Source organism: Rhinoraja longicauda, chromosome 21, assembly GCF_053455715.1.
Source record: "Rhinoraja longicauda isolate Sanriku21f chromosome 21, sRhiLon1.1, whole genome shotgun sequence".
Classification (NCBI taxonomy): domain Eukaryota; kingdom Metazoa; phylum Chordata; class Chondrichthyes; order Rajiformes; family Arhynchobatidae; genus Rhinoraja; species Rhinoraja longicauda.
Window position 1 is genome coordinate 27,778,758 of NC_135973.1, and position 19,902 is coordinate 27,798,659.

A 19,902-nucleotide genomic window follows, 5' to 3' on the forward strand; every position below is an offset into this window, starting at 1 on the left:
TCAGATTCATTTGTTTATTTAGTTTCCTCATCTTTTTTAAACTTTTACTTTATTTCCTGTTTATCTGTAAATCTGAGGACAATGGAAGCCATGGTAATATTGTCGACTACACAATAGATTTTTCAACTATCATTTTATCCACTTCATGCATTTATTATTGCCTCGGCTCCAGAATACCATTCACTTTTGCGGGTGATATTCCTGGGGTGATGAGAGGTAACAAAATCATCTGTCCCTAACTGGAGCAGTGATGTCTTTACTGCAAGCTCTCATTAAGCAGGTTAATGTACCAACACTCGATGGTGACCATATAAGAGTATTTACAATTTTAAATCATTTGAAGGATAAATGTGTCAAACATGCTGGTATTTTAATATTCATGTCATTACATTGTAAGCAGACTCATAATTTAATAATATTAACTTGTATTATATAAATTAATATTCATATTTTAAACTCAAAACAAAACCCAACACTTAATCTCAGTGCTCACTGATTTTTAAAATTGGCTGAATTTGTTAAACCTCTCTGTGCCTCTTGTTACTTGCACTACTTCCTCTGGCCCAACAATTCGTGCTATCTAGTTTTTCAGACTTGAATGTGCAAACTGTGGACACTGCACCATTGCAATTGAAGTGATTTTTCACTCCGTCTGAACCAGTGGACTACGAGATTAAAATTCTGTTTAAAAATACACATTTGTCAATTACCTTTGAGGGTTTTTCACAGAAGTGCTTAGTTTAAGTTTTTAACATGGTGTCGTATAATTTCCATGGAGGATTAAAGTGTTTTAACTGAAAAGTATTGTCCATGTATCTCTCATGACCTCCAGTTATTAACTTTGTGATGATTCTTTGATATTTTTGCTACCTGCTAGTGACATACAATTGATAGTTCATTAGCTTTCCCCTACCATGTGCTCTATTGAGTGGTAATACAGCAAATTCCTTGTGTACTATGACTTGAAAAAATTCAAAGATGCCACCTAATGATTCCTTACATGTTTCGTAAGCATAAATCTCATCTGCAAAGCAAATCCATCTAATACTTCCCAGGCTTAATCCTGCCCCACCCCTCTTTTCCAGCTCCCCCCCCCCCCCCCCCCCACCGCCATAATCAATCTGAAGAAGGGTCCCGATCTGAAACTTTGCCAATCCATTCCCTCCACAAATGCTGCCTGATTCGCTGAGTTACTCCAGCACTCTGTGTTTTGCTCATAGGTCCTATTTGTTGATAATCAGCTACTGAATATATACTTTGCATGATGGATTAGCAAGGTTAACCTGGCTGTGTCTCATGTTCAGGTTAGTGAGCTGTTGCCCTGAACTGATGCAATCCTAGTAAGGGTACTTCCATGGCACTACAGGGAGTGAGTTCCAGACTTAAAGGAACAGTGATGTCTCCCATGTTGGGATTGTATGTGACTTTGATCTCTCAGGAATTTTCCACACACCTGAAACCTTTTGCCTGCAAAGGTAAAGGTTGTACATTTGGCAGTAGCCTGGGCGAGTGACTGGAGTGTATTTGGTGTTAAATGTGGAAAAAATGAATGTTTGGGGTGTTGGAGTTGGCTACTGACATTCCAGATTGCTGTGTTGTGGATGGTGTGGAGATGATTGTGTTTCTGTTGTTGCACTCCTCTAGACAGATGGCAAAATGATGTCACCCTACTGACTTGTGCTCCATAGGAAGGCTTTGTGGTGTCACAAGGTGAATTGCTTCTGTAGGATACCCAGCCTCATAGCCATGGTATTTATACCTAGGTCACCTGGTTTTCATCAACCTTTCAGACTCTTTCTATACCAGCTTCTGACATGCCCTGGTAGCCATATTACTTATTCATAAGTCATAGGAGCAGAATTGGGCATTTCAGCCCATCGAGTATACTCTGCCATTCAATCATGGCTCATCTATCTTTCCCTCTCAACCCCATTCTCCTGCCTTCTCCCTGTAGCCTTTGATGCCCTTACTAATCAAGAACTTGTCAATCTCCACTTCAAAAATACCCAATGGCCTCCACAGCTACCTGTGGCAATGAATTCCACAGATTCACCACTGTCTGGCTAAAGAAATTCCTCCTGTTCTCCTTTCTAAAGGTATGTCCTTTCTATTCTGAGGTTGTGCCCTCTGCTCCTCGACTCCCACCAGTGGTAACATCCGCTCTATCCAGGCTTTTCACTATTTGGTAAGTTTCAGTGTTATCTTCCCCCTCCTTCTAAACTCCAAGTATTTGCCCAGAGCCATCAACTATCCACCATATGTCAAGCCAACCATCACCAGAATCATTCTCATAAACCACCTCTGGACCCTCTCCAATGCCAGCACATCCTTATTCAGTTTAGCTTATTCAAATGACTTTATGATGACCCCCCTTCCCTCCCCCATTGCTTCAAATGTTAGGGGAACTTGGCACTCTTTGTGGCATTGAATGTCAAGAGTAAGTGGGTAGACTCTTGTTGGAGGTAGTCATTGCCGAATGTGAATGCTACTTGCCATTATTAATCCCATAGCTGAATGTTACCTCAGTTAACTGAGTTAGATAGAGGTCTAAGGGCTTGCGGATTCGGGATATGGGGAGAAGGCAGGCACAGGTTACTGATTGTGGATAATCATCCATGATCACGATGAATGGCTCAAAGGGCCAAATGGCTTCCTCCTGCACCTATTTTCTATGTTTAAACTGCACATAATCTGGAAATGCGTCAGTGGCTGAAGGTGAAGAGTTGCAAATAAAAATGAACAGCGTGTAAGCATTGGTGAATGTCCCCACTTCCGACCCTATGATGGAAAAGATGAGCAGCTGAAGATGGCTGGACCAAGACACTGATCTAAGGAACATTGATATTGTGAGCCTGGAATAATTTACCTCGACAATCTCAACCTTCAATGTGCGCCGACTAATTTATAGACGATGTTCTGCCCATTCGATCAAACTGCACCGCTTGGCTGCATCATCTCACCATTCTGCTCATTTCCTATTAAAGAATCTTTTGATCAGTGTTTCTATGGTATTCTATTTAACTACCATAAAGTTTGACTTTTCGAATCATTTAATTGGCATTTCATGTATCCTTATCACATTCTGCTGAACCTAAACGTTGTGAAAATACAGTAAACCCTTGTTATTGCAGACCTCTTCATAATGGGTTTCAGTTTCTGTGGTCGGCTCGTCTCCACAGTAATCAGACACCGCTGTCTCTTCAAGAACACGGGTTGCTGGTTACACTGCTGGAGGGCATTGAAATTGACGGGCAATTGCACAAGTGCAGTGATGAAGGACACAAAGTGCTGGAGTCATTCAGCGGGCCAGGCATCTCTGGAGAATATGGATAGGTGACGTTTCAGATCGGAGCCCATTGCAGGATTGCGCCGCGCGCCTGACTGCTGCAAGACCCAAGACCTGCAGCGGCATTGGGAGATGCAGTGCCGACATTCACCTGGTCTCTGAGGCCAGGACCACCAAAGCTGGCGCCGAACCTCGCCCCCACCCCAGCTGCTTCCAGACCAGTCCCACCAACCTTCACAGCCAGGCTGGACTGCAGAGCCAAACCCGGCCCGCACTGCCTCCCCGCCGCTTCCCAGGCCCAGGGCCGTCTTAACGCATGGGCCTGATGGGCACTTGCCTGGGGCCCCACGAGCATAGGGGCCCCATGCTGATCTGTGTATGTTAAGTGACTTGCAATAAATAAATACTACTTTAAAAATGTAGGTTCAATAAGTGCTTTTTTCGCAACATTTTTGGTCCCTAAGTGTTTTTTTCGCAACATTTTCCATCCCTAAGTGCTTCTCACAGCGATCTGTTTCGCAACAATTGGCTCCCTAAGTGCTTTGCTTTTCCATCCCTAAGTGCTTCTCACAGCGATCTGTAAGTGCTTTTCGCAACAATGTAGCACCCTAAGTCCATCGCTAAGTGCTTTTCGGTAAGTGCTTTTCGCCGGCACGACGGGGGGCTGGTAGGGAAAGGGGAGTGGGGGAGAGTAACGGTGGGGGCGACGGGGTAGGAGGAGGAGAGTTGTCGTAGGGGCCCCAGTACACTGCTTTGCCCGGGGCCCATAATGCTGTAAAGACGGCCCTGCCCAGGCTGGACCTACTGACGCCCTTACATTTATGGACCTACTGCCGGCCCACTTGGCTTCCTCGGCCGCTCCCAGGCCACGACTGTCGCTGCCGACCCTCACCTGCACTCCGGCAGCCCACTCGTCGCTGATCCTCGCCTCTCCCTTGGCCGCCAGCTCACCTGGATTCCAGGCCCAGTTCCAGACTGAGAGAGAGAGTCTGAACAAGGGTCTCGACCTGAAACATCACCTATCCATGTTCTCTAGAGATGCTGCCTGACCTGCTGAGTTATTCCAGCGCTTTGTGTCCTTTTGTCTATTGACCAGCATCTGCAGTTTTTTGTTTCTACTACTTGTGCAATGATACTCTATTACTCGGTAATCCTTTACTCTGTTATAGCGGACAATCGTCAGTAACGGACACCACCCTGCCCTCCCCATGGTCAGTTATAACGAGGGTTTACTATATTATTCGAGAGTTGTAACTTACTTTAAAATGCAAAGTATTTTCTTTCCATGATATAATCTCGCATGTGGGCATTTGTGTTTGGAATATAAAATGAGCAGGAAAACCTTGATTGTTTTAAAAACTGGGCTAGTGTTGATATCCTGCTCATATTTGTTAACCCATTACAAGAAATAGTGCATTAAAACTAATTCTGGTTTAATAACACAGTTCCGAGCTCACACAAACTGTAACAGCACCTCCAACTGAGCTATGTTTCAAATACAGCCAAACTTTGTTCATGTGTGTTGGGTTTTTTTAAATCATAAAGGCAAATGGTAAAATGTAGCAAGTTTTCATCTGATCTATTTACCCACTTTTATCCAAGACTATGTCAGCATTTTCTGAAGTCATGAAAATATACAACCTGCGCGATATGTCTGGTCCAACGCGCCGATCCACACGTTTTCCTCCAGCTTCTACTTTCACCTCTGATAGCAGATTCTGCTTCTCCCACTCTGTGGTACAATGTCTATAAGCCTTAAAATGCACAATGTTAAGGCACGGCTGTGAATTTTTGCTTTTTGGCCAGCAGTAATAGCTGCTTTACAGCTTTATTCACACGCTACGATTGAAAATGATGGGTCACAGAAGTGATCGTAAAACAAACAGTTTAGATGCTTAGGGGAAGAAACAGGGGGACTGTTATTCTATTGCATACAGAGGAAAGGGATGCAAGAGAGAGGCAAGCAAAGTGGGGTGGGCGAGTGGAATTAAGAAACAGCAAGACTAAAATAATGGGTGACTAGCTATCTAATGAGTTAATGGATGCAGCTAAATGTGATGGAATGTTACCTGTCCACTGACTTTGACTTTGACTTTGCTATCTTCAAATATTTGCTTTTCGTTTAACACCACTGTTTCTCCTTATTCTAGACGTGTTTGACTTGAGCATTGAAACAGCCAAGAATGTGACTAGATAAATGGCCTTGCTCATTTTTTAATTGGAAACATTCAATGTGTGAACTAAAATTAGATGCCACCAAACAAATGAGCGAATCCTAATTATTCTCAATGCAAGTAAATATTCTTTAAAGTGTGCTAAAAAGGATCAATAAAGATTTGGAACAAATTTTCAGTCGGAACAGATTCACTGGAAGTATTTCAAAGACAATGCCGTAAGTTCCCAATTATGGCTATAATTATAACAACAAAAAAAAGCAAGTAGGTTTTTGAAGAAAGTGGCTTGAGATCAGTGGTGTGAGGATGTGGAACTCTAACTCTTTATAGGAGGTTGGGTGAATTTTCCAGTAGCCTTTACCCTGAAATTGGTTCTGATTTTTCTGTTTCATTTCTTTGACGTTCTCTGATTGTGTACTTTATCATGGACCTCGAGCATTCGATAGGTTTGGGGACTAAGAGTTCAAGCTACTGGCGATATGAATTAATGATTTATTTGATAATTTCCTGTTTATGTTTTGTGTTTTGTATTGCTTTGAAAAATGAAGCAAAGAGCAGATTTCCTTTGATCAGTTTGACATTTAGAATGGGTGAGACTGTGTACACAACATACATTGAGGGAAAGCTGCATAAAAATATGTGATTCAGAACTTCAGATAGGTTCCGACCTGAAATGTCACCTATTCTTTTTCTCCAAAAATCTTACTCCTGGAGCAGTTTAAGGATCAAATTGAAAGTTGTGAGATAGGTTTTGAGAGATCACTTTTGGTTGGGCAGAGCATAAGGCATTTTCATAAATGTAATGAGCAAGATTGGGATATTTTGTTTATCATTGCAGTAAATTGTTATACACGGTATCCCTTACAAGAAATAATGAGAGAAGAAAATAGGGAGTGGGATTCAGTTGGTATTTCCCTCCGAGAACTTGTACAGATTCAGTGGGTTGAATGGCAGGAAAGGTATGTCTTCCTCCCCTCCCCTCCCTTCCCCCCTCCCTGCAGTAAAGGGGTTCCTTTCTGTGCTAATGGGTCATCTTCTCCCACTACATCTGATGCACTGACAAAGTAAAACAAGGTATTAAAATGCTTGTATTGTAAAACTGAACCGCTAATTCCATTTACACATCTTCACTATCACAAAACATCCTAAAACATTTCACAGTAGCAGTAAAAAAATTAAATTAAAATGAGGTATGTAAGGAGAAATTAAAAGACATTTTATAAGCAAAGTCATTGAGGAAAGTGAAGTTAAAGAAATAGAAGGGAATTCCTAATCTTCAGACATAGGTAGCTGAAGACAAAGCTACCAAGGAAGTTATTGGGATGCTTCATAGCATGGATTGGTAATAGCTACACCCAAGACTGCAAGAAATTGCAGAGAATTGTGGATGCAGCCTAGACCATCATGCAAACCAACCTCCCTTCCATTGACTCCATCTGCACTTCACGCTGCCTCGGCAAGGCCAGCAGCATAATCAAAGACAGTCATCCTGGTCACTCCCTCTTCTCCCATCAGTCAAGAGTACAGATGTGTGAGAACATAGCTCCAGATTCTGGGACAGTTTTGTTATCATGCAAGTGAACCATCCTATCACCAACCAGAGAGCAATCCTGAACTACCATCAGTGGAGATTCTTGGACTATATTTAATCGAACTTTACTGGACTTTATCTTGCACTAAATGTTATTCCTTCCTGTAGCTGTAGTCTGTGGACGGCTTGATTGTAACCATGTAAAGTGTCTCTGCCGGCTCAGATAGGACAAAACAAAAAAGCTGTTTGCTGTACCTCTGTACACGTGACAATAAACTAAACTACACTCAAAATAAGTGGTTACAGACGATAGAACCCAGAAGCAGAGCAGCATTGATATGAGAGTTACATAAAGATATCTGAAAATTGAGGTAAAGAGGAAGAAAATTAAGGAGATTTAAAGTAAGGATGAAAGTTGTAAAACAGGGTATTTCTTAACTCAAAGCTAGAAAAGCCAGCAAAGAGAAAATGGGCAAACAGAATTTCCTGTGCATTTGAAGTAAGAGGCAAGAGATTTGGATGAGTGCTTTTTTGGAGCATTGTTATTGAAGTCTGCAAAGCAAACACAGTAGAACCTCGATTAACCCCCTAAAAAGACAATGTCTCAAATGAATGAGGGAATATCTACAGGGAAAAATGCCACGGCTGCCCACATCCCTTTCTCTAATCAATCCCACACCACCATGGCCACTCACTCATTTCACTCCTGCCATCGGGAAGAAGGTGCAAGAGCCTGAAAACTAACATGTTGGTTCAAGAACAGCTTCTTCCCTACAACCATCCCACTATTAAACACTACAACCTCCAAATAAGCTCTGAATTACATAGAATTGGGGACATTGGTTTTGTCTTTTTGCACTATTATTGTTTGTTTATTTGTGTGTGTGTATATATTATATATATTGTTTTAAATAAATATATATATATACCTTTTCTCATTATATTTACAGAGTACCATGTTTACATATTCTGTTATGCTTAATTTAATTGTTCTGTCTGGGACTCATGACAGTTAAACACTCTTCACTCTTGAGATGCATTGTGATAATAGTTGAACTGTTAACTAATCCTTGAGAAACAATTAAAATGCAAATAGAATCAAGTCCCCTTACCCCCTGCTTAATTTCTATTTTATGATTGATCTTTTTTCATCTTATCCACTCTCTAGTATGTTCAGATGTCAACACTTCACTTTTTTTTATGATACATTCTAAAGTATTTGCTTCCTGCCAATTCCGTGTTAGTTTTTAATCTAAAGTTAAACACAGGAGAAGCATGGAAAATTAACAGCTATTAAACTGGCTGAAGGAAGAACTCAGATGACCAAGAAACAACCAGTTGTTTTTTTTAACTGAATGTTTTTGCTACAAGTCTTGCTGGAGACTCTCCATGGAAACCGTGGCAGGTGATAAAGACTACAGATAATCAAGGTTTCACGGTTTATTAATGATGAATAGTGGAGTCTATTAAGATGGATGGAAAGTGTTAGCGTAGATGTGAATGAGAACAAATGGCAGATGTGTACAGATCGCTGCCATTACCCGCTGGAGGTGCTGTGGAGTGGGGTAGGCTTGTGCTATTGCCATGGCCACTGGCTGGGTGATCCTGTTGAGTTGCTGGAGCTGTTTTTTCCACAATTTCAGGAGCCCCTTTCCATCCTTATCCACTTTCACACCAGTGGACCATGTTCCATCAGGGCAGAAGGAGAAGGTCATTCTCTCACTTTGCTTTCTAAACAGAATTATTTTCACAAGAACGTCTTGTCAAAAGAAGGTTCTTTTTGGGTGGGTGGGTGGGGGGGCTTTGTAAACACATTCCTTTAACCACCGTCTTAGACATGCAAAGGTCAATGTCAAATGCTGTGCACCACGAATAAATAGTATAAGTAAGTACCTTGTATGAAGAATTGAAATAATGTCAAGCCACGAACACAATGTATTGTGACCATGGAAGACAATGGTTCACTCAGCTGAACACATGCAAGATGAAATCCCACCAATCCTGTCATGTAGGAAAACTGAATTGGTTGCGTTGTTGCATTAACGGTTGTCAGGGGGAATATTTTACCCAATCAACTGCAGAATGTTATGGAAGTAAATCAGGATTAATGTATCGATATAAACCAAACAAGGGTTTACGTTGCATGTGTAAGACTGGTGTGTGTACATTTCCTCCCTTAGAGTATTGCAGTCAGACTAAAGATTCCACTAAAGACACGTGATGTCATTGTAGTAAGGCCTTCTAAAAAAATAAAACCACTAGAGCCAACTCTGAAACAGTGAATTGATGGCTATCTAACCAATCCATGGCTTTGGAGATAAACCTTACCCCATAAATCACCCCATAAATGAAAATGAGTTGTAGCAGTCATTTGCTAAAAAAAAATACCCTATCAGGTTTTAATTTGTACCCGACAGGGGAAAAAAACCTTTCTGGATCGATTTTTAAAGGTTAATTTTTCTGCTGCATGGGTATGCACTGCAGTTTGACTTACTTGAATGGGGATCGAGCTATTGCCTTTGTAAGAGTTGCAATGTGATCAGCAAACTGTTGCCAGTTCTCCAGGAACCAAACTGTTGTGTGTGTCTGCAGTTGTAACGCGACCTGGACCTGGACACAAAGCAGCAAGAAGTGAGCCCGAGCCAGAGTAAGACAGTACAGCCTGCTAGCGTTTCCCCATTCTATCTACAAGTAACATGCACAGGGAAATTACACATGCTTTGCAAATGTAAAACGCCTCTATTTACTTCAGGTGGACTGATCCATTTAAGTAGCAAGGCCTTCAGAATATAAAAGATAGACGCAAAATGTAGGAGTTACTCAGCGGGTCAGGCAACATCTCCGGAGAAAAGGAATAGGTGACGTTTCGGGTCGAGACCCTTCCCATCAGACTGAGAGTCGGTGGGGGACGGGGACGGGGACTAGAGGTATGAGAAGCGTCTCGACCTGATATGACACCTATTCCTTTCCTCCAGAGAGGTGGCCTGATCCGCTGAGTTACTCCAGTATTTTGCATCTGCAATCTTTCTTACTGCAGAATATAAATCTACCCCTTAGAATTGTTAAGGCACAAACTGGAGGCCGTTCAACCAAATGAGCCTGCGTCACTTTTACCAGACCGATCTTGTCAGTCTCGTTCCCCATAGGCTTATCCAGGTCTGTTTTGAAGGCACTGGTTGATTCAGCCAGTCAGTAAATCTAAGAGCGGAAAGGGACAAAGTGCTGGAGTAACTCAGCGGGCCAGGCAGCATTTCTGGAGCACACGGATAGGTGATGTTTCAGGATGGGAACCTTCTTCGTTCTCCCACTTGTGCCTTTTGCCCAAATTATTGGCCTTATCCCTCAAAGTGAATTATCAACCAAGTTTGAGGCGCTGAGAAACCAACTAATAGAGAAAAGCAACACAGACCTCATCCAAATCTGCACAGGTCAAGCCAAGCTCTTTGCTAACCCATGACTCTGAATCTTCATCACTGTTGTTTTCTGGATTCAGCTGTCGTTTCACTGGACTGTAAAGCCCTTTCTCCCTATATGATTTAAGGAAACAATTACCTTTCTATGTAAAGAACCAAAGCAATGAATATGTACAATTAGCATGGAAATTGATACCAGCGGTGGTTTTAGCATCAATGTGCTTGATGTCTTCAAAATAAAATCAGTCTGCAAAACATGGTGAAAATAACTTTTTCCATGGAAAAGGATTGTTTGAGAAGTTCAAAGTTAAATGCAGTTATCTGTACCAATTCAAAGTTTTTCACTTGCAATGTGCGATTGAACACCGCCCTTTGAAATGAACTAAAAATAGAACAATGGTTCCCTCCTTTTTGCCATGGTATTACGAAAAGCCCCAAACCTTTAGAGTTCCAACGTAGATACTTACATGAATCAATGGGGTGTGGTAATGTTTCCATCCACCGGAGGGGAAAACAGACGACATCATCAACCTTTATCACACCAATCATGCAAGGGGAAGACGAACAAGTTGCAAAGAGGTTCTCGACATTTCTGATCACCAAATTTACTCTGGTGTACGGCTGAAATGGCAAATGCTAGCAATAAAACCAGGAGCTCGCACTCACCTTGTGTAGGTGTCCAATCCAATGACAGCCAATGTAGCTTTTCTGTAAAACTGCTTGCCCAGAACTCTCATTATAAAACTGTCAAAGTTTTCACAAATGTTTTCCATGAAAATGCCTTTCATTTTCTGTCAAGCAAATAAATAATTTAAACTGATGCCATTGAATTGCCATTGTATGAGTCATAGATTCATATAGCACAGATACAGGCCCTTTGGCCCACCATAGGTTCATAAGTCATAAGAGCAGAATTAGGCCATTCAGCCCATTGAGTCTACTCCGCCACTCAAGCATAGCTGATCTATCTTTTCCTCTCAACCCCATTCTCCTGACTTGTCCCCATAAACCTTAACACTCTTATTGTTCAAGAACCTGTCAATCTATGCCTTAAAAATACCCAATGACTTGGCCTCCACAGCCATCTGTGGCAATTAATTGCACAGATTCAGCACCCTCTGACTAAAGAAATTCCTCCTTGTCTCTTTTCTACAAGTTAGCCCTTTTATTCTGAGAATACAAAAATGACAACACAGCCCACCATGTCTATTCTGACCATAATTATCCATCTGTTACTGGTCCCATTTACCCACACTTGGCCTGCAGTGTTCCCATGCCTTGGTAATCCATGTGCACAACTTCAATATTCTGAGAGTATCATAAGAGATTTTTTATTTCAAAAATTAATAGGGAGGGAGAGAGTTTGGGAGGGAAATACACAAAAGAAAGGAATCCCAAAAGATTGGTCTGCTTCCTAAACACAAGCAGTAAAACAAATAAGAAGGCAAAGAAAGAATTAGAGGAGAAAGGGAAGCCCTGGTTCAGGTTGAAAGGATGGAGCCGGCAGCAACGACAAACATGACGGGCGAGGAGCGAGGCCGGTAGGAGAGGAGAGGGAACCAGGGTCTGGCCTACCCCATCATCAAGGTCGGCTGTGGGAGGCTCCCTCAGGGGCACACAGGTGGACGAGCGAGGAGAGCATCAGTTGTTGATTGACCGAGGAAAGCAACAGCTGAAGGCCCCGTAACAGCTGGATGCCCTGCAACAGCTGGCTCTGTAACAGCTGGAGGCCCTGCGACAGCTGGCCCTGTAACAGCTGGAGGCCCCGCAACAGCTGGAGACCCTGCAACAGCTGGACCCGCAACAGCTGGCCCTGTAACAGCTGGAGGTCCTGCAGCAGCTGGCCCTGTAACAGCTGGAGGCCCTGCAACAGCTGGAGGCCCCGCAACAGCTGGTCCTGTAACAGCTGGCCCTGTAACAGCTGGAGGCCCTGCAACAGCTGGCCCTGTAACAACTGGAGGTCCTGCAACAACTGGCCCTGTAACAGCTGGAGGCCCTGCAACAGCTGGCCCTGCAACAGCTGGAGGCCCCACAGCAGCCTGGGGTTCATCTGAATCGGGAACCGCTCATAACAACTAGAGCACGGGCTAGACTTGGAAAATGGTGCCAAACATGGCACCTCTTGCATGCGGGCTCAGTAGACTATTTTGGATCCATTGAAGGCTCCTTTGCCAAGCATCCTGCTCCATATCCCACTCTACAGCCCACCAGTCAGAAAATTCTGAGAGACAAAACAGAGTAAAAAGTGGGAAGTCAAGCAGATAACTGACAGAGGCAGCAAGACAATAAGAAATGGCAATGTTACAATGACTGCATCACCCATCAACATCACAGGCGATTGATTTATAACTTATTGTCATTATTATTAATATTATTATTATTATTATTATTATAACGTCGCTGCCTTTCCCAATTGCCATTGTTCAGTCACACCGGAAGCACAATACTGGGGCTGGTGCAGATCATCCTCATTCAATAAGATTATTGTTGATCTTTTATCTCAGCTCCACTTTCCAGCACTAACCCCCATCCCTTAATATCCGTAAATCATGTTGGCTAAATATTCTGCTCTTTGCCAGTCTAGTGCATGGTCTTTCCTGTTATTTTCTTCCCTCCCCTCCACCCATATCCCCCCCCCCCCCTCATCCCTCATCTACTCTCCCTCCGTCCCTTCTCTCTGTACACTAAGCAAAATATCATGCAGCTGCTCAGAAAAGGACAGGAAGGCCCTTCAGAGGGTCATCACGACGGCCCAGAAGATCATCGGCTGCTCACTGCCCTCCCTGGAGCACCTGTTCAGACTACGCTGCCTCAGTAGAGCAGGCAAAATAATAAAAGATCCATCCCACCCCGGCCACCGTCTGTTTGTTCATCTGCCCTCTGGTCGACGTTTCAGGTCGATCAAATCCCAAACAAACAGACTTAAGAACAGTTTTTACCCCAGGGCCATACGAGAACTGAACACTACCTTTGCACTAGGCAACACCGTTAAAAAATCTTGTACTTAATATAATTGTATTTAATTGTATTTATGTATTTATTTGTTTTTGCATTTATTGCATATATGTTTGTACGCACCGTCAGGATTGGCTATTTTTTAATTTCGTTGTACTCGTTGCAATGACAATAAATTAATATTATTATTATTATTATTATTATCATTACCTGTTTATGCAACCACACCATGTTAAGGAAATAATTTGGTGAAAGCAGCACCAGAATTTGATTTTCTTCCTTAGACTTGTACAAGTGTTTACTCTGAAAGCATAAATCAATATTAACAAATAAACAGCATTTCAAATACAGCGAAATGATGCATCAATTGGCTAATTATTTCAGACTTTCAAGGTTTTTCTACTCTCTTACTTCGACAGAGATGCGATCTTTTTCTGTATCGTACTGCGGCCTAACATCGAAGAGTTGGCGGCCTTTGCTGGAGACCGTCTTTGAGAAGCTCCACCGCAGGAGCCTGCGGACTTAACATCACGGAGCCCGCGATCCCTTTGCCAGGGATTGACCTCTGAGCTCCACCGCGGGTGCCTGCAGACTTTAACATCGTGGAGCCCGCGGTCTCTGATCAGAGACCAACTTCGGGGACTCCAAGCCGCAGGAGCTTCGACCGCGCTGACACGGGAGCTTTGACCGCCCCAACGCAGGGGCTTCGACCGCCGGCTGTGGGAGCCTCAATCGTCCCGACAGATGGTTCAACTGCCCCGACCGCGGGAGAAAAACGAGGAAGAGGATTGGACTTTTTTGCCTTCCATCACAGTGAGGAATGTGGGGAATCCGCTGTGGTAGATGCTTATGGTAACTTTTATGTAATTGTGTGGCTTGTTGCTTTTTTTTTCGTATTGCTCTATAGTAATTTGCATATCACTGTACCTTAATTGGTACACGTGACAATAAAAGACTTGAAACATTTGAAATACATCTGAGAAGATTTTTTTTGTTGTAAGTGTCCATCTTCCCCTTTGCTCCATCTATTGAACTTGAGTTTGACTTGATTGTGGTTATAGAGTCATAGAGTCGTAGAGTCATACAGCATGGAAACAGACCCTTCAGCACAGCCAACCAATCTGCCCCACTAGTCCCACCTGCCACGTTTGGCCCATATCCTTCTAACCCTGTCCTATCCATGTACCTGTCCAAGTGTTTTTTAATTGTTATGATAGTTCCTGCCTCAACGACCTCCTCTGGCAGCTCGTTCCATATACCCACGGCCTATTGAGAAAAAAAGTTGCCCCTCAGGTTCCTATTAAAACTTTTCCTGCTTCACCTTAAATCAGTGTGCTCAGGTTCTAGATTCCCCTACTCTGGATAATGGATTCTATGAATTTATCCCATCAATTCCTCTCATGATCTTTCTACACCTCTATAAGTTCACCCCACATCCGCCTCCTGCGCTCCCAAGGAATAAAGTCCAAACCTACTCAGCCTCTCCCTATGGCTCCCTATCATATATATACAGCCGGAAACAGGCCTTTTCGGCCCACCAAGTCCGTGCCGCCCAGCGATCCCCGTACATTAACACTATCCTACACCCACTAGGGACAATTTTTACATTTACCCAGCCAATTAACCTACATACCTGTACGTCTTTGGAGTGTGGGAGGAAACCGAAGATCTCGGAGAAAACCCACGCAGGTCACGGGGAGAACGTACAAACTCCTTACAGTGCAGCACCCGTAGTCAGGATCGAACCCGAGTCTCCGGCGCTGCATTCGCTGTAAAGCAGCAACTCTACCGCTGCGCTACCGTGCCGCCCTTGAGTTCTGGCACCATTCTCATAAGTTCTCTGCACCCTTTCCAGCTTATAGACAATAGACAATAGGTGCAGGAGTAGGCCATTCGGCTCTTCGAACCAGCACCACCATTCAATGTGATCATGGCTGATCATCCACAATCAGTACCCCGTTCCTGCCCTCTCCCCATACCCCCTGACTGCGCTATCATTAAGAGCTCTATCTAACTCTCTCTTGAAAGCATCCAGAGAATTGGCCTCCACTGCCTTCTGAGGCAGAGAATTCCACAGATTTACAACTCTCTGAGTGAAAAGGTTTTTCTTCATCTCCGTTCTAAATGGCCTACCCCTTATTCTTAATCCTTCCCATAACAGAGTGGCCCAAACTGAATACAATACTCTATATGTGGCCTCACCAATGTCTTGTACAACTGGAACATAACCTCCCAACTTCTATACTCAATACTCAATACGACCGATCAAGGCCAATGTTCTGAAAGCCTACCTGTGATGCCACTTTCAAGGAAATGTATAGTATTATGTATAGCATTATCTGATCTGCTTGGATAGCATGCGGAACAAAGCTTTTCACTGTACAGGTTACAATAATAAACCTAAAGATACACCTAAACCTAAATCAATTTCCCTGTGCCCGCCGAACACAGATTCATCCAAACTCCGCGCAGGGAGCAACCGTGCAAGGATAGAACCCGGGTCTCTGGCGCTCTGAGGCAGCAACTCTTGTGTAGAAAGGAACTGCAGATGCTAGTATATTCTAAAGATAGACACAAAGTGCTGGAGTAGCTCAGCGGGTCAGGCAGCATCTCTGGAGAGAAAGGATGGGTGACGTTTTGGGTTGGGACTGAAAGTAGAGGGGAGGGAACTGGAGGTCAGAAAAGGCCAGAACAACTCTACTGCTGCACTATTGTGCCGCCCTAAAGTCCAAAATAATAAAACTGTACGTCAGAGATCAATGGAAAGAGAGAAATCGTCCCATTTGCCTACCTCCTCAGAAAGCTCGTCCAAGATGATCTGTGGCAGTTGTCTTCTCCATGTAATGGTGGAGGGGACTGACTGAGGCTCAATGCTATATTCCGATTCCAACGAGTTCAAAACATCTAGCAGCACATATCCACCGGGCTCCTGCAGAATAGCTGGGTAATGATCAATGGAAGATCAGGTCAATGCAGAGTTCACCCGCCCACAACGAAACACTTGAACGGTTTCAGTAAAGTCTCACCGCACGAAAAATCAGTCACTCACAAAAAAGGAACTGCAACTTATTTTTTGTTTTCTAAGTCAATTGATTGCTTCCAAAAGTAAACCTTATCTATTACAACCTGTTATGGCACCAGGTGCTGGAGTAACTCAGCAAGTCAGGCAGATCTCTGGAGAAAGACACAAGGTACTGGAGTAGCTCAGCAGCTGAGGCAACATCTTTTTTCTCCACAGATGCTGCCAGACCCGTTGAGTTCCTGCAGCACTTTGGTATAAACTTTATCTTTGCTATAAACCAGCATCTGCAGTTCTTTGTTTCTACAGATCTCTGGAGAACATGGATAGGAGACCTTTCAGGTCGATACTCTTCTTCAGACTTGATATGTGACATTTTGGGTCGAGACCGTTCTTCAGACAACCTGTTGTGCTGCTGCTGTAAGTAAGAATGTCATTGTTCTGTTGCAGGCATATGACAATAACACACCCTTGAATGGACTCTCGACTCTCTTGACCTCTCTCCAGAATTTGCAAGCCCCACACACCCTTACACAAAGTAACCCTCCACTCTGAAACTCATAAAGTCATCGAACAAAAGTAAAGCAATGGAAGTACAAGGAACTACAGATGCTGGGATCTTGAGCAAGACACAAAGTGCTGGGTTAACTCAGCATGTTTGAGGCAACATCTCTGGAGAGCATGGATAGGTGAAGTATCGGGTGGGGATCCTTCTTCGCGCTGCGGTGAGAAATGGTCAGATGAAATTTAGGGTGGAGGTCTCTCCACGAAAGCAAAATGCTGTCAATATGAAGTAGCAACACAGCTAAACCTCCCATCGGAACTTTCGTCCTGGAGAGCTGTTTCTCTCTTGCTGCCCGACCTGCTGAGTTTTTCCAGCTTTCTCAGTCTTTGTTATAGTGTTTGACCTCGTGTGTGTGTGTGTGTGTGTGTGTTTTAATTTTTCAGCCAAAAGAAAGAGCTGTAGAAACAAAGAACAAAACTTAATGTACAAAAGGACACAAAGTGTTGGAGTAACTCAGCAGGTCAGGCAGCATCTCTGGAGAACATGGATAGGAAGGGCTCATATTTCACTTGGGCAGCTTACAACCCAGTGGTATGAATATTGATTTCTCTAACTTCGAGTAATCCCTGCATTCCCTCTCTCTCTCTCCATCCCTCTCCCACCCAAGTCCTGCCAGCTTCAAACTTGTCCTGTTGAATCTCATTGTCTGTGACTTGTTCTCACCAAACAGAAACGGCCTGTTTCCTTTACCATCGTTACTTTTCTTTTGCATATTTTTCATTCGTTTGTTCTATATCTCTCTACGTCATCGTCTATATCTCTCGTTTTTCACTTCCCCCTCCCTGACTCTCAATTAAACCAGCATCTGCAGTTCTTTCCTGCACATGGGTCTGGAGTCTGGACTCTATCCGTGTTCTCCAGAGATGCTGCCTGACCTGCTGAGTTACTCGTGGATAAGAGGGTTCTCAACGCTATCCGTGTTAGACAATAGACAATAGGTGCAGGAGGAGGCCATTCGGCCTTTCGAGCCACAATCAGTACCCCGTTCCTGCCTTCTCCCCATACCCCATGACTCCACTATCCTTAAGAGCTCTATCTATCTATCTCTTGAATGCATTCAGATAATTGGCCTCCACTGCCTTCTGAGGCAGAGAATTCCACAGATTCACAACTCTCTGACTGAAAAAGTTTTTCCTCATCTCAGTTCTAAATGGCCTACCCCTTATTCTTAAACTGTGGCCCCTTGTTCTGGACTCCCCCAACATTGGGAACATGTTTCCAACCCCTTAACGTGTCTCGACCCGAAACGTCACCCATTCCTTCTCTCCTGAGATGCTGCCTGACCTGCTCAGTTACTCCAGCATTTTGTGAGTAAATCGATTTGTACCAGCATCTGCAGTTATTTTCTTATATAACCCTTAATAATCTTATAACGTTCTACGTGTTCTCCAGAGATGCTGCCTGACCCGCTGAGTTACAGCAGCACTAAGGTCAGTAGTATCCGGCCATTCGGCCCATCAAGCCCATTCCAGACGGCGTCCCCCCTCCCCAGATGTCAAGAGCTGACCTGTATCCACACACACTCTGATGTACTTCAGGCAGTGGTCGGCGCGGATGTATTTGAGGGCGATGTCGGCCGCCAGCCGCTCCAGTCTGTCGTGTATCTCCACCTCCCTGGCTGTTTCCCTGTCGCGTTGGAGGATCTCGGAGCCCCACCTGGCCAGGTGTGGCTGCTTGGGCCCGCTGCCGGGGCAGGGGCAGGGGCTGGGGCTGGGGCCGGGGCTTGGTGGTCCGCTACTCCCCGCTGCTGCCGAGCCCACCTGCGGAGGTGGCAGGAGAGGGGCAAGGAGCGGTCCTATGCTGCCGGCCTCCAACGCAGCCAGGGGGGCCTTCCAAGCCGCGGGTGCCCAGTAGAAAGACCCCAGCGCCGGGTACATGTTGCCCCCTCTCTGTGTGTACCAGCCCGGGACACAGCAGCGCTCAGTGCGACCCTGCCCCTGGTCCTGGATGGAGAGACGGTGCACTGAGAATGACCAACATTGCGGGATCAGCCCCAGCCTGGACACAACGCTCCTCTGCTCAGCCGCTGCGAGCCCTGCCCCATCGCTGGAGACAAAGAACTGGGGACTCCAGCAGCTCAAGACACTTCCATCATCCACCCCACCCCCTCCCTATTGCCCGGTCCGTCCCGCTCCGCCTTCAATCAGACCAGGTAGCCGAGCTCCAGCCGAACAACACCCCCCCCCCCTCCCTGCCACTCCCTGCCACTCCCCCCCCTCCCTGCCACTCCCCCCCCCCTCCCTGCCACTCCCCCCCCCCCTCCCTGCCACTCCCCCCCCCCCTCCCTGCCACTCCCCCCCCCCCTCCCTGCCACTCCCCCCCCCCCTCCCTGCCACTCCCCCCCCCCCTCCCTGCCACTCCCCCCCCCCCCCCCGCCACTGGGACCAGAGGCACACTGCACTCCCCCCCCCCCCCGCCACTGAGACCACAGGTACAGTGCACCCCCCCCTCCCCCACTGAGACCAGGGGCACACTGCACCCCCCCCCTCCCCCACTGAGACCACAGGTACAGTGCACCCCCCCCCCCCGCCACTGAGACCAGGGGCACACTGCACCCCCCCCCCCCCCCCGCCACTGAGACCGGAGCCACACTGCACCCCCCCCCCCACTGAGTCCGAAACGTCACCCATTCCTTCTCTCCTGAGATGCTGCCTGACCTGCTGAGTTACTCCAGCATTTTGTGAATAAATACCTTCGATTTGTACCAGCATCTGCAGTTATTTTCCTCTGCTAACTCAAGTTGAGTTTATTGTCATATGCACAAGTACGTTGAGGTGCAGTTACATCTCAGGCACACAGACTTAAACAGGCAAAAACATGAATCATGCATGATTTACACTGAAAAATTCTCAAATAAAGACGATTATGCGAATAGACGAGACATTCGTGCAAAAAACGGCATTTAAAAGAAAAGGAAAATCTAACAGTTCCATTGTCTGTGCAGATGCTGGTTGACACT

The 19,902-nt window shown here is 45.0% G+C and overlaps 1 protein-coding gene across 1 annotated transcript; it reads right to left on the minus strand.

Moving 5' to 3' along the window:
• Positions 1-1,110: 1,110 nt before the first annotated feature.
• eme2 (essential meiotic structure-specific endonuclease subunit 2) lies at positions 1,111-19,060 on the minus strand. Its single transcript, XM_078418174.1, has 8 exons — positions 18,451-19,060; positions 16,151-16,299; positions 13,570-13,662; positions 11,071-11,195; positions 10,401-10,518; positions 9,486-9,601; positions 8,533-8,722; positions 1,111-5,040 (listed from the first exon to the last, which is right to left on the minus strand). The coding sequence occupies exons 1-8, from the start codon at positions 18,818-18,820 to the stop codon at positions 4,870-4,872; spliced, it is 1,332 nt and encodes a 443-aa protein (XP_078274300.1). The 5' UTR covers positions 18,821-19,060; the 3' UTR covers positions 1,111-4,869.
• Between the last annotated feature and the right edge of the window lie 842 nt (positions 19,061-19,902).

Excerpts from the sequence above, each read along its gene's own strand:
- eme2 (XM_078418174.1), bottom strand. The coding sequence starts at position 18,820 with ATGTACCCGGCGCTGGGGTCTTTCTACTGGGCACCCGCGGCTTGGAAG. Across the intron at positions 16,300-18,450 it reads CAGAGTGTGTGTGGATACAG|CTATTCTGCAGGAGCCCGGT; the intron begins GTCAGCTCTTGA and ends ATCATTACCCAG. Across the intron at positions 8,723-9,485 it reads ATAGCTCGATCCCCATTCAA|AAAGCAAAGTGAGAGAATGA; the intron begins GTAAGTCAAACT and ends AATTCTGTTTAG.